Source organism: Vulpes vulpes, chromosome 6 (assembly GCF_048418805.1).
Source record: "Vulpes vulpes isolate BD-2025 chromosome 6, VulVul3, whole genome shotgun sequence".
NCBI lineage: Eukaryota > Metazoa > Chordata > Mammalia > Carnivora > Canidae > Vulpes > Vulpes vulpes.
In genome coordinates, this window is record NC_132785.1 from 107666550 (window position 1) to 107681136 (window position 14587).

Genomic DNA, 14587 nt, shown 5'->3' on the forward strand with positions numbered 1-14587 from the left:
CTTGTTAGAACTTAATCACTGAACTGAGACCAGTCTCTTAGGATGTGTAACTGTTCTTCCTCACTTTCTTGCCACTTCTTTGTCTCTCCTTTCTTCTTACATTGCTAAAATGACAGTAAGTACAATTAAAGGGCATTGAAAAGTGAAATCCCAGCTGAAGCTCCAGGCATATCCCTGGGATTCCTGCTGGATTATGTTACCACTGGATATGTTTTAGGGCAGAATAGCTCTGTTCTCTGCTTTTTCTGTGAGAGTGAACTATGCTTGCTCCAAGAAGCACTTTGAACAAGGAACAAGAAAAACATCTAGCAAACTAGTTGGGGGAAGTAGAATCCACCATGCCTTATTGTTGAATTCATTAACGCCTTCATCCTCGCACTGCTCATTCTCTTTGTAGATTTGATAAAACTGAACATCTTAAAATGCTTTCTTTTACTGTGGAGTATGACCTTATTTTCTCTCTTCATTCTAGTTCCTGCTAGCTTTCCCTTGTTAATCTCCCTAATTGCTCACCATTTCCAGAACTTCTCATCTCTCCCACCACAGTCTCATGGTGCATTGTCATTGTTTCTCCCTGGTTGCCTCGCAGATCCCAGTTGCCAGAATTCATATAAAAATAAAAGTTAGGGGGCACCTGGGTGGCTCAGATGGTTAAGCGTCTGCCTTCATTTTAGGTCATGATCTCCAGGTCCTGGATTGAGCCCCATGTGGGACTCTTGGCTTAATAGGGAGTCTGAAAAAAAAAAAAAAAAATAGGGAGTCTGCTTCTCTGTCTGCCTCTCCCTCTGCTCATGCTCACTCTCTCTCTCTCTCTCTGTCTCAAATGAATAAACAAAATCTTTAAAAACAAAGAAGCATTTATTGAGGCAATTTAGTATGTGTCAAGTACATTGTCTCATTTAATCCTCACGGATACTTTACACAGTAGATACTGTATTCATTAATGAAGAAGTAGGAGATTAGAGTTAAACAACTTGCCCAATGTTACACAGCTAGGAAATGGCAGAGTTGGGATTTGAATTCCGATTAGACTCCAAAGCTTTTAAAAGGATTTTGTTTTCAAATGCTGACAACTCAGTTTATCTCAGATGTCAAAAGTGACGGCAGATCTTTATTTGTAGTAGTCATAGTAATTAAAACTACCAATTTCGATGGTTTACCATGAGGGCTATATGCCAGACACTATGCTGAATATATTTAACTTGTAGTATCTCAGTTCTCAAAGTAATCTTTTGAGATTGTATTATGTTAACTTTATTTATTTTTTAAGATTTATTTATTTCAAAGAGGGTTGGGGAGGGGCAGAGGGAAAGAAGCAGACTTGTTGCTGAGCAGTGCATGGGCGGGACTGGGGGGGTGGGGGTGGGGGCTTGATCCCACCACCCTGAAATCATGATCTGAGCCAAAATCAAAAGTTGGACGCTCAACCAAGCCACCCAGGTGCCCTAGAATTCTTCCCTTTCTCAAATACGTATAGCACTTTTTTGTACAGGAATTTATATTAAAATTATTTATAAATACATTTATCTCCGTCATACTAGTCTGTGACCTTCAGATAGGAACTGCATCTGATTTTTTTCACTTTTTATTTTGAAATAATTACAGTTTCATGAGAAATTGCAAAATTAGTACAGAGTTGTGTTGTGTGCCTTATGCAGCTTCCTCAAAAAGTGACATCTTCTGTAGCCACAGTACAATATCAAAACCAGAAAGTTAATAGTACTATCAGTTAGTCTATGGGCCTTATTTAGTTTTTACCATGCATCTTTGATTTTTAGAAGAACAATGTAATATTGTAGACAGTACAAATTACAGAGAAGCCCAAAGAAGAAAGGAAATCATCCATAATAGCACCATCCATCAGGATGTAACTACCTTTAGCATATTGTCACAGATTTTACTTTGTACCTCTGACTGAATATCTGTTTTCATTTGTTTGCTTAATACAGTGGGACTATGTAAAATCTATTTCATAACCTTTAAAAATCTGTACTTTTTAGTGGATTTAGAAACTGAATCATAAAGAGGATTGGTATAAGGTAAAAATCCTGACAGCATATTTGGTGTAATCTTGATACCATTAAAAGGGATAGGATGACTGAAGAAGGTAGATCATTGTAGCTGGTGCTCAGCCCTTGAGCCAGGAAGAAGAAGGAAGTGTGATGCTCAGAGGTAGTCACTCTAAAGAAGAGGACAGGGCTGTCTGGTTGGCAGGTTTCTAGGAGACCACTGAGAAGTGGTGCTTGCTGGATAGATAGCCCTGCTGAAGCTGCATTCATTGCCTGAATTCAAGAAAAGTCCAGCAAGTCACTGGAAACAGGATAAGGTTAATACGAAAAGACAGTAATGGATAGCCAGCTCATCAGAAGACTCTAACTCATTTTCTGTCTCTAGGAGAGAAGCCTTTCCTTTGTGAAGCCCAAGGATGTGGCCGTTCCTTTGCTGAGTATTCTAGCCTGCGGAAACACTTGGTGGTTCACTCAGGTACTAGATCTGTTTCAGTCATTGATTGCAGGGAAGGTGGAGAACCAAAAGGGTGAAAGGGTGGGAGGGGGATGGTATAAAGAAATCTAGAAAGAAACAAAGTGTCCAACATAAAGTTTGCTCCTCCTCATGATAGAATCAGAAGTCAAGGCTCTTGATAATTGTATTAAAAGGATTATATAATCAAGGGGGGGGGGCACCTAATGGCTTTATTTTCAGCAGAGCCATTGATTGAGTTGCTTTCTAATCCAGAGCTTTTCTGAAGAGATCAGCAAATTTATTTGGCATTATGTTGGGTGCTTTATAAGTTACATCAGATATGGCCCATGGAGGTTACTCAAGAACAGAGACTTGCCAAGGCAGAATGAACTCAGAGTGGAGAGAGATTCTAGAAAGGAATAAAGTAATTGTTCAAATGGTTAGCTATGGGAAGTATAGGGCAGCCAGAACAGGGGGATTGAAGAGAAGGAACTGGAAGTTATTTATGATGAGGACAGCAAAGCAATTCAGTGGGAGCAAGGGAGTTGGAGAGGTGTAATCAATCAGGGATGTGAATTTCAGAGTTGAGTTCTTACCTGATGACAATTTCTAAATAGAAAGTGGCAAACTGTTAACCTGTGGGTTAGATGTAGACTTTCAGGTATGTTTTGCTTGGCTTGTAGAGTGTTTTTATTTTATCTTAATTTTATTATATAAAATTATGTCAAACATACGTAAGAGTAGAGAAAATAAGGACATTTTCTTATATAACAACAGTGCTGTTACCATACCTTTCAGAATTAACAATTCCTTGGATTTATCTCCTACCCAGTCCATGTTTCGTTTTTTTGCAGTTGTCTCAAAAATGTCTTTTAAAGTGGGTTTGTTTAAATCAGGATCCAATAAGGTTTAATGATTATATTATTTTAATTATACTTATTAGTAAGTCATCTTTAAATCTGTCTATACTCACTGTTTTTTGTGCTGTAAACTATTGTACAACATAGTTGGATTTTATAAAATGTCCCACATTCTAGATTTGCTGGTTTGCTTCCTTTTATATCATTTAACTTGTTCCCCTAGATTTCCTAAATGGAGGTAAGTCCTAAAAGTTTCAAATGTTCAAAGATTTTGCAAGGATGTTTGCATGGATGATTTTGTATCATCAGGAGGGACACAGTGCTTGGCTATTGGAATTCATCAGTGGGTTCAGGTGGTTAACACTGTGATCTTCACATTGTAAAGTTCCCTAGCACCTTTTGCTTTATGATTTCATTTCTGAGTGATGCCTGAATTGGTTATTTCATTAGGGTTGTAAAACAGTGGTTTTCTAATTCTTTCATTCTGTTCATATCAGCTGGAATTTTCTGTGTATAATAGGTCTCTTCTCTGTCCCCTAGGGCTGTTTGGTAATTTGCACAGGAAAGGGAAGAAAAATGTGTGATCATTTTCTTTTCATTTCATTTAATTATTTTCAAAATAAGAAACCTGTATTCTTGTTTCTTCTAGTGAATGCATGGGTGTCTATATAGTCACTGTATGTTAATCCATTATAGTTCTCTTTTAACAGCTTTTTGGATGTCTAATGAATATACCTTAAAAATTCATGCATTGTAAGCATACAAATCAGTGATAGAAAGTATATAGAATTGTACAGTCATTGCCACAATCAAGTTTTAAAACACCTCTCACACCAGAATGTTCCTTTGTGCCCTCTGGTTGTCAGTTCCTGCTCCTGCCCCCAGATCCAGGTTACTACTGCTCAGCTCTCTCCAAATAGGGTTTGCCTATTCTGGACAGTTTCTGGCCATTTCACTTAACTTTGGCCACCTCCTAATCCCCTGTAGGCACGTGTTTCTGACCCCAGCTCTAAGTGTGGCTATCTGAGCAGGTGGAAGGCAGATTGAGTTTTGGACTTGAGGACACAGAGGCTTTATATCTCCTCTGTAAAATCTGGCTACAGGTTACTGTGTAGAAGAACTGCCGGATTAAAGGCTGACAACTGTGAGACTGGTGGCAGGATGTGTAATAAGGGGGTATTATGAACCCAGGATTAGAATCCTTGAGGATGGTACATGTTCTGGAGGTCCATGGAAAACTATATCTGGAAATGGAAGGAAATATTTTATGTGGCTGCTATGATCTGCTACCAAAGAGGTTGTGAAGACAGCAGCACAGTGGGTCTGGAAAGGATAGGGGTTGGGAGCAATGAGTGTGCTAAGCTATCCTCGTGGACTCCCTGCCTTCCCTGGTGGATGTAGGTTTTGAGGCTAGGGATCTCCAAGGCTGGGTAGAGAATAGGAGAAGGAAAAGCCTCTTCTCATTATCTGAGCTTCTCTGTCCAGGTCTTGAGTCCATTTTCTTGCTGTCAGAATGTACCCTGTTTTTTTGGCTATCCTCTCTTAACCTGCTCTCTGTTTCAGGAGAGAAGCCTCATCAGTGTCAGGTCTGTGGGAAGACCTTCTCTCAGAGTGGGAGTAGGAATGTGCACATGAGAAAGCATCACTTGCAGCTGGGAGCAGCTGGGAGTCAAGAGCAGGAGCAAACTGGTGAGGAGAGAGGGTGGAGTGGAGGGTTCTACCTTCTGGGCTCAAATAGCCAAATAACTAGCCTATCTGGTTATTTGGAAATTTTCAGATTCTGTGCTGGGGAGTGAGACCTGGTCTCATTTGATAGACTGGTGGTTTCCAAATATAGCCATACAATAAAGTCTGTGAGCTTTTAAAAACATATATTTGCATTGCTTGTCCACCCCTCACCCCCAAATAAAACAAAATAGTAAGTCTGATAAATGAGATTATTTGGGAGTAAGATCCCAGAATCTATAGTTTTGAAGTTTCCCTAGCGAGTTTGATGGTAACTAGTGCTGATCCATGAACCAGCATTTGAGTATTACTGTGATAAAGATTCTATAAGACAAAAGTTTAAACATTTTTTTACCTATCAGTCATGATTCCCTTTTTACCTTCACTTAAATTTGGTAACTCATTTTTATTATTGTATTTCCATGTCTAACTTTAATCAGTTATTTCATTCCAAATATTCCTTTCCAAGGATGCATCTGTCCCATTGCCTATATTAATTCTCCACCTGTTGATCACAGGCAAGGATATTTATCTGTGAGGCTCCACTCTTCCCTTCTAGGTTTATTCTTGCTCCCTAAAAGTAGATAGCATCCAAGATACAAATTAACTTCCAGTTCTGAGAGGAAAGGCCAGCTTCCTGTGAAGGAAAACAGGAACCCGGCACAGCCTTGCCTGCTGCATGTCTCTCACATCCTGTTCTCTGTGCAGCTGAGCCACTCATGGGCACTAGTTTGCTTGAAGAGGCCTCAGTAACCAGTAAAAACCTGGTGCCTATGAATTCCCAGCCCAGCCTTGGTGGAGAGTCCTTGAATCTACCAAATACCAATTCTATCCTAGGAGTTGATGATGGTAAGACTTTCAACTCTCCTTTATTTGGGGAAAATGGGCTGCAACTAGGGACTAAGGAATGGGATTGTCTCCAAAATGGAGGTTTTCATTAATTTCATTTCTTGTGAGTAGCTGTGGTATGATTGAGTGGCATTTGTGTTCTTTGTCTCTGGGATGTATAAGTGAATCTGTTAAAAAAAAAAAATTTTTTTATTTTGTTGAACAGATGATGTAACAAAAGAATAAAGAGAAAAAATTTTAAGAAAATTATCCATAATCCTAGCATCCTAGCCCAACTATTTCTATCTTTCCTGTTGCAGTTATGGAAGAACTTAACTTTTAAAACATTTAAACAGAACATAACCAGGTTTTACAGAGGAGATATAAAGCAATTTCTCCATACCTTCAAAAGCCATATCTTCTGGAGAAAAGAAAGGGCTCTCTAGGAAACAGTTGCTCCTCTCTGGTATAGAAATTTCACCCAAGTTACACAGGCCAGGCCCTCTTCTCTGAAAAACTTAACAGGTGAGGTCAGCATGCATTTATTCAGTGCCTACTGTGTGCCTGGCACCATGGGAAAGATAAAAGTAGAAAACAGGGACCTTAAAATGTAGTTGAGAAATCAAAACTTAAATATGGGAAATGACAGAGTGAATAGAAGATAGCATATAAGTAAATGTTAAATTACACAGTACAGTCTGGAAGACCAGTATATGTTGAAAGCCCCATAAAAGAAACTTTGTAATTTATTAGAGGCCTAAGTAGTTTATGTATGAACTGTCCAGAAGATTTTGATGGTGATCCCACTGATGAAGTCCCAGATCCTGTGTTTGAGTTACTCGTATCCCACTCGGGCAGTTTTGTGTATCAGTGACCGTGTTTGTGTAACTTCTGTGTGGAGCCTACAAGGCTCCGAGTCTGCTTCCACAACAAGCCTCCTTGCTTTCGTCATGTGATACTAGCAGATAGTTGAAGCATGAGACACAGAAATTGCATGGAACTGCTTTGCCATTCTTAAGGAAGAAAGTCTCAAGGGAGGAAGGGACACCGGTTAGGAACTTTGAAGCCCAATTTAAATTCTTAACTTCTGCACAGTGTGCTGTTTATATCGTTGGTGGCTGCGTTAAGGGTTGGCTGTGCTCCCCTGATTTGCCTGCCCAAGCAGCTTTTGCCCTGTTCCATGCACGGCTAATCCAGCTAACAGTGCTAAAGCCACACTACTCCAAATTGGTATATCGAAAAACGGTCAACTCCTATATATCAAAATTTCTTGCCTTTTCTTCCCATCCCCCTTTTGTAGTACTTTCCAGATTCACTGGTAATGATTATCAGACAGGAATTAATTTGGAAGAAGTATAGGAATGTGGGTTTTCCAGGGAACAGTTTTTAGTGTTCTTAATGAGAGACTTGATAATGCAGGTAGGAGTATCTGTGGATTCACTTTTAATTGAAGCATTTTCTGCCATTTCAGAGGTGCTTGCTGAAGGATCCCCACGTCCTCTGTCTTCAGTGCCTGATGTGACACATCACTTGGTGGCCATGCAGTCAGGGAGGCAGTCGTATGAAGTTTCTGTCTTAACTGCTGTAAATCCACAGGAGGTAAATCTATCTCTTGCCCTTACTTTGTTTCTGTGGAGACTAATGTGGACGGTGGTTGGGAATCTAGTTTAGAAGATCTGAAAATTACTCCAATTTCCCTTTCCTGGAAACTTAGACTAGAATATCTTACTTTAAGCTAAGCATGGGTCCAGCTTAACTTAAGCTTGATTGTTAGGGTCTCCTGGATTGGGAGACTGGTCCCTTATCGGCTGGGTCTCTCAGCTTTAATTTCCTTTATATACATACCTTACTGAATGATATCTGCTCCTACTGTTCTCTGCCTATGACATGAGGATACTGCTTTTATTTTGGAAAGAAAATAATATCCTGGACCAAGTGGTCCTTGAGCAAAAAAGATAGTGACAAAATCATTGAAAATAATCATTGTTCATTTTGTTAGGGTCGTATGTCTGGGAGATACCAGGCTGAACCAACTGGGTATATATAGGAATGTGTTCACTTGCTTATGGAATGAGAACCAGCATCTAAATCAGAGAAAGGTTTTAGGTTGACTCTAAGCATTCCCAACTCTACAGTCTTGGCTATAACCTAGAAAACAGAATGAAAGCCAGCTAGGCTTCTAGAATTTTAGGATATTTTATTGACTTTTTGTCCTGGGAGTAGATAACTTCATGAGCTCATTTCATATGCATAAACTTTTGCCAAAACCCATTTATCCCAGATGCCTTTGTATTTTAGGATCTCTTACAGTGCTCTCCCGTCTTCTCCCGTCTTTTCATTATAACCTGAAACCACAAAATCAGCTCTTCCAGGATTCAGATGACTGCATCCTATGTTGAATATTCTGGATTATTCTGTAAGATTCCTGGGGATGCCCAGGATCTCAGGGCTCTGGACATGCATGTTAATGATTCTGCCAGAACCTTTCCTCATATTCATTGTTGTGACCCATTGTCTGAGTCTTGCTTATATTATATGGAAGGTTTTGTTTTTGCTTTTGGTATCATTGGTTCTTTGCTAAGTCACCTTCTTCTGGCTACTGCTTTGGAACATACCTCACCAATGAAAGCTTCCTTTATTATTTCCTCTCTTCACTTAAATATTTAAAAATATTTATTATGAAAGTTTTCCGGGCAGCCCACGTGGCTCAGGTTTAGTGCCTCCTTCCACCCAGGGCATGATCCTGGAGACCCGGGATCGAGTCCCACATCGGGCTCCCGGCGTGGAGCCTGCTTCTCCCTCTGCCTGTGTCTCTGCCTCTCTCTCTCTGTCTCTCATGAATAAATGAATAAATCTTAAAAAAAAAAAAAAAAAAGTTTTTCAGCAGTGTAGTGAGAAAGAGTATAGTGTAATGAACTCCTGTACCTATCCCCCAACTTCAACAGTTAACTTTCTGCTCTTCTTAGTTTACCTCTTCCTGCCTACTTTTTTTTTTTTTTTAAAGATTTTATTTATTTATTCATGAGAGACAGAGAGAGGCAGAGACACAGGCAGAGAGAGAAGCAGGCTCCATGCAGGGAGCCTGATGTGGGACTCGATTCCAGGTCTCCAGGATCAGGCCCTGGACTGAAGTTGGCTCTAAACCCCTGAGCCACCTGGGCTGCCCTTTCCTGCCTACTTCTTGTTGCTGTTCTCTTTTTGCTGGAGTATTTAAAAGCAAATCACAGACATACCATTTCACTTGTAGATATTTCAGCATATACCTGTAACACATTTTTTCATAGCTATTGTATCTTTATCATACCCAACAAAATTAGCAATCATTTATTGGTATCCTCGAATACTTATTAGCCTGTGTTCCTTTTTTTTCCTCAAAATGTCTTTTAATGGTTGATTGGTTTATTTGGGGGGGGGGGTGATTGGTTTAAATTAGGATTCAAACAAGGCAGGTTCACTGTATTTGGTTAATAATTCTCTTAATTCTCTTTTATCTCTAATAGTCTTCCCCACCCTCCATCTCCCCACTGCCGTTTTTTTTTTTTCAGAATGACTATCTAAGGAAAAGGTTCTAGTTTTGGCTGATTGATTCCTTTTTTTTTTTTTTTTTTTTAATCTATTTATTCAGGTTCTAGTTTTGGCTGATTGATTCCTTTTTTTTTTTTTTTTTTTTAATCTATTTATTCAGGTTCTAGTTTTGGCTGATTGATTCCTTTTTTTTTTTTTTTTTTTTTAATCTATTTATTCATGAGAGAGACACACAGAGAGAGGCAGAGACACAGACAGAGGGAGAAGCAGGCTCCATGCAGGGAGCCTGATGTGGGACTCCATCTCTGGACCCCAGGATCACGCCCTGGGCTGAAGGTGGCGCTAAACCACTGAGCCACCCAGGGATCCTGGATTCCTTTTTTTGTTTAATATATTTCTCTATCCACAGATTTCCTAAAAACTGGTAGTTAGGAGCTTAGAGTCATCTTTATGTTTTTTGCCTTGGCAAGAATATTCTTTTTTTTTCTTTTTTTTTAAGGATTTTATTTATTTATTCATGAGAGAGAGAGAGAGGCAGAGACACAGGCAGAGGGAGAAGCAGTCTCCATCCAGGGAGCCCGACTTGGGACTCAATCCTGAGTCTCCAGGATCACTTCCTGGACCGAAGGTGGCTCTAAACCCCTGAGCCACCTGGGCTGCCCTTGGCAAGAGTATTCTTTAGGTATACTCTTGCTTTCTGTTAACAGCTCACAGCAGACATGATGTTTAGTTATATCTCTCTTACTGAGCTTAATGATTGACCAATGGGTTACATAAAATTTTGGCAAACGGTACTGATCATGGCCTAGATCAATTTTTTTTTATTAAGGCTTGCAAAATGGTGATATCCTAATTCCTTTTCTTTCTGCTTTTATGAACTATGATTCTTCTTTAAAACAAAACAAAACAAAACAACTTTCTTTCATCAACTATTGGATTACTCTGAAACAGTCCAGAAAAATCATCTCCTTTTTTACCTAGTGGAAATTATTATCCTGACATAACCAATCCACAACACTCAACCTTTTCCTTTTTATATTTGAAACCTTGGAGCTTTTTTTTTTCCTGTGCTGCTAAATACCTTTCTTTATTGAGTGAAGCATTTCAGATATCCTCAAATAAATGCCATGTAGTTAACAGATACTACATCCCTAATGTGTGCAAAGCCCTCTGTTGGGTACTAAACAGTAATAAACAAAGTACAGTCTTTGCTCCAAAGAGCCTACAGTCAGACTTTGGACCCCTGCCTTTTATAGCTGTGCAAAATGGTCCCCTGGAGTTGTGCCTTACAGAGAGAATGGAAAGGGTGACAGGTCAATAAACTGGCAATTTTTATACAGTGTAGTAAATGCTAGTCGTGGGGGAAGTCAGGGAATAAGTTTGAGAGTTTAAGTTGAGACCTGAGGGATGAATGGCAATTATCTTGATGGATATGTGGGAGGGATTAGAAGAAAATAACAAGCATAAAAGTAGCAATGTGTACAAGGGCAGAAGGTGAGGGAACAGGGAACCACCATGGAACCACAGAATGTTGAGTAGAATAAGTTGGAATGTGAAATGGAAAGTGAGAGCAGGAAAGAAAAGCTGGTTTCTCTCTTGAAGGGCCTTCAAGGAAATGATCGTATCCTGGGGGCAGGCAGTAGGGAGCCGTGCATGGTTTAAGTTGCGGAACGACATGGTTAGATTTGTATGTGTGAAAAGTCCAGTAATGGCACATTTGTTCCCCTTGGACCTATGCATGTGGGTCTTGGAATTGGCTTCAGAGTGTCCTTGTTTGGATGATGATGCTTACTCACAGGCTCAGACAGACATGATACCGCTGACCACCTATAAAAAACAAAAGAAGGGATCCCTGGGTGGCGCAGCGCTTTGGCGCCTGCCTTTGGCCCAGGGCGCGATCCTGGAGACCCGGGATCGAATCCCACGTCAGGTTCCCGGTGCATGGAGCCTGCTTCTCCCTCTGCCTATGTCTCTGCCTCTCTCTCTCTCTCTCTGTATGACTCTCATAAATAAATAATTAAAAAAATTAAAAAAAAAAAAACAAAAGAAAACTTGACCTTCATCCCAGGAGGACACTAAGGGCATAAACACCCAGTTTCATGATGGGAGCTCCAGACACTTAATAGAAAAATATTAACAACACAAAGGGGCAAGTGGTGTCAGTAGTGTAGCTGAAAATCCTAGACGATCACTTCTCACTCATGGGTCGTCACATATTTACAAATACACCTCTGAGCCTCACTTCAGTGTTTCCTTCACTATTAACTGTTATTTTCCTCTTATCACAGGCATTCCCACTACTCATCCCTCCTTTTCTTTATCACGGCAGGCCTACCACATCCTCTGATATCTTCATTTTTAAAGCTACAAGCCCCTTAAGACTCCAGGTTTAGTCCTCTTCCTCATCCAAGCTCCTGGTTCTAACTGACCTTCTTTCAGTGACTGAGGAATGTTGATTCCTCAGGGATTCACAGATAGAAGGATGTTTGTAATCCTTAAACCAACACATATCCATTTCAAATTCTGTTCTTGGAGATAATTACACATTGTAGATCAAACCTGTAAGAATCTACTGGTGCACTTCTACTTGGACTCCTGTAAATATGCTCTAAAATAAACTTACCAAGAATATCAGATAATAACCAAATACGTATCAGAAATTATCATGGGAGGGGCTCCTGGCTGGCTTAGTCAGTAGAGTATGGGACTCTGATTTCGGGGTGGTTAAGTTCAAGCCCCATGTTTGGGCATGGATATTACTTAATAAATAAATGACTCACACTTAAAAAAAGACTATCCTCTTAAAAAATGAAAAGAAATTATTGTGGGAAATACATCAAAACTACATCTTATTCAGATGGTTCGGATTGGACAGTTTTTGTCTTCCCCTCAGTGTTACCCAGTCTCCTGCACAACAGACCAAGGACTCATCGTGTAGGCCCAGCTGGTAGCCCAGGGCTTTTGGACCTCTGCTGGCTAAAAGACATCCCAAGTGGGGTTCTGTAGTCACATTAAGCTCACATTGTTGAACTCAGGAACCAGTAGAAATGATTGCCAGCTAGCCCTGAAGATACCAGAATTTGTCCCCAAAAAGAGGAAAGCAAATTGCAAAATTCTTGAAGATTTCTCATGAAATGCCATTGCTAAATTTGAATGCAAACATCTGAATCTTGATCTATATTAAAAAGACACCATTCTTGCATCCCCACCACAGCATCAGTTGAAATTTATGGTTTCTTTAAATTTCTTTATATTCCATATTATTAAATTCCATATAAATTTACCTTCATCCAAATTGAGATCACCACATAAATCTATTTTCAGCCTAAGACTTTATCTGGTTATATTTTACTAAGCCATTTTTTTTTTTTTATCCTGAACTTCACTGTTACTCCCATCTCATTCTCATAATAAAATGGAACCCGAGTTCATCAGTTATTATAGAACTGCCTTTCAACAGAAGTTGAGTGTGGAGTAGAAAGTCCACTTTTTCAGCTGCTACCCTCTCAGAGTCTCAAGCTTATCTCCCCTCATCATAGGAAAGGCATCCTTTTAAGCCCTGGGAATCCCTGGATTCCCTATAAGTGGCTTCTAGCCCTCATGCAGAACTCACTGGAAATAGCTGCCCACTCCTCTTCTACTTGAGCATCCTACCTGTATTTGGACTAACACTGACTGACGTAAGGTTTTTGCTTCCACCATTTCTGATGTATCTGTAAGTTCTAGATGCCTCCTCCATCATTGGCTGGTGAGTACCTGACAAGACAATAATTTGGCTTATGGACTCAGGATATTTTATTGCCATAGTGAAAATGCCAGTATTATGAAGTGGCCAGAATGCTGTCCCAAGGCCAGGATATGAAAGAGATACATCTGTTTACGTGTGTCTTCTGCTTTGGAACTAGATCTACTTGACTCACCCCTGCTGTGCCTTCCCCATTCCCGCTCATAAACCTTTTCCTTTGTATGAATTATTTTTCCTGTTATTCAGTGGCAGCCTACTGCAGACTTGGTTTTAATCTTTTACAGTTACTAAACCAAGGAGAATTAACTGAAAGACGGACATGAGCATGGATACCACCTCCTGGAAGAGCAGCTCTATCTGATCCTGGAGTGCACATAGTGGGATCAGGACGCTTATGGCTTGTAATCTGCCAGAACCAAAATGAATCTGTGAAGGACAGGACCCCACTTTTGCCTCTGTTCATCTTCTCTGACACAGAAGATGAATGTAGGAGAGCTTCTCTTCAAACTACATCTGATCCAGACAAGGAAGAAAGCAGTGAATGTGGGCTGGGTAACTGTACCTACCTCTCTTCCCACTACAAAATTTTGGGATGGACTTCTCCCAAAAGGGAATTTGATTACGTGTTGGCTGAAATTTCTTCAGTGTGATTGTTGAGAAGGGATTTTCATTTGAAGAATTTGCATCCCAGACTCAGCTGGCTTTTCACATGGATGAACTAAATCCTGCCACCAACCGTAAAACTTCACCAAGAAGTTGAGCTTTCAAGATGCCTTGTTGCTTTGGAGAAGGGAGTGATGTCAATACTATTGTGGCATTTTCCCTTTAGCAACCTGAGTAAGAGACTCTCTGCCACTGGGCTGCAAAAAAAAAAATAAATTACTTGAATCCCTACTTGGCCCGGGCTGAGGTACTATCTTGTCATATCCACCTCTACTTGGTCATTTTGCTTTGTTTATGGAATATACAGTAGCATGTTAAAAGGATTTTGTTTTTTTGAAAGTTAAATATCACATGATTCAGGCCTTCAGTTGTTTTCCCTTTAAATAAACAAGACAGCCCAGTCAGTTCTTTGACTCCTTGTTTTGGACAAAATTTGTTTTCTTAAAGAGGAGAGTAATAGTTAAGGCTTTCCCTTTAAGAGAGGGCACTTGATTTACCCTTTGGATGCAGATAAAACTGAGGCTAGGAGTTTTGGGGAACAGGACAGGAGCATCTTTATCTCTAACTAGCAAACCTAGAGTAGTTACTGTAGTACTGCTGTTATCACCAGAAAGGACCATGTCTGAGTCTGGAAAAATGGCAATAATAGATACTTTTGAATTTTTCCCAGAAAGTTAAAAAAAAAAAAAAAAAAAACATGAGAAATGTGCTTCTGTTAAGAGTAGGCACTCTTCCTATCATCCTGTCTCTACAGCTGATAAGGAGTATCTGATTATCA

At 39.9% G+C, this 14587-nt stretch overlaps 1 protein-coding gene across 19 annotated transcripts in view; it reads left to right on the plus strand.

Moving 5' to 3' along the window:
- ZNF410 (zinc finger protein 410) overlaps positions 1-14213 on the plus strand; it is a 39557-nt gene extending 25344 nt beyond the window's left edge. For 6 of the 19 annotated variants that reach the window (XM_026008570.2, XM_072761996.1, XM_072761987.1 and 3 more), the window contains 5 exons: positions 2395-2484; positions 4887-5012; positions 5757-5897; positions 7348-7475; positions 13431-14213. In XM_026008570.2, the coding sequence (XP_025864355.2) occupies positions 2395-2484; positions 4887-5012; positions 5757-5897; positions 7348-7475; positions 13431-13469 (524 nt within the window). In that variant the 3' untranslated portion in view covers positions 13470-14213. Of the gene's footprint in view, positions 1-2394; positions 2485-4886; positions 5013-5756; positions 5898-6196; positions 6402-7347; positions 7476-8174; positions 8339-13430 lie in introns of those variants that run through there. The other 13 variants (XM_072761984.1, XM_072761994.1, XM_072761995.1 and 10 more) reach the window with 5 other exon arrangements.
- Positions 14214-14587: the final 374 nt, after the last annotated feature.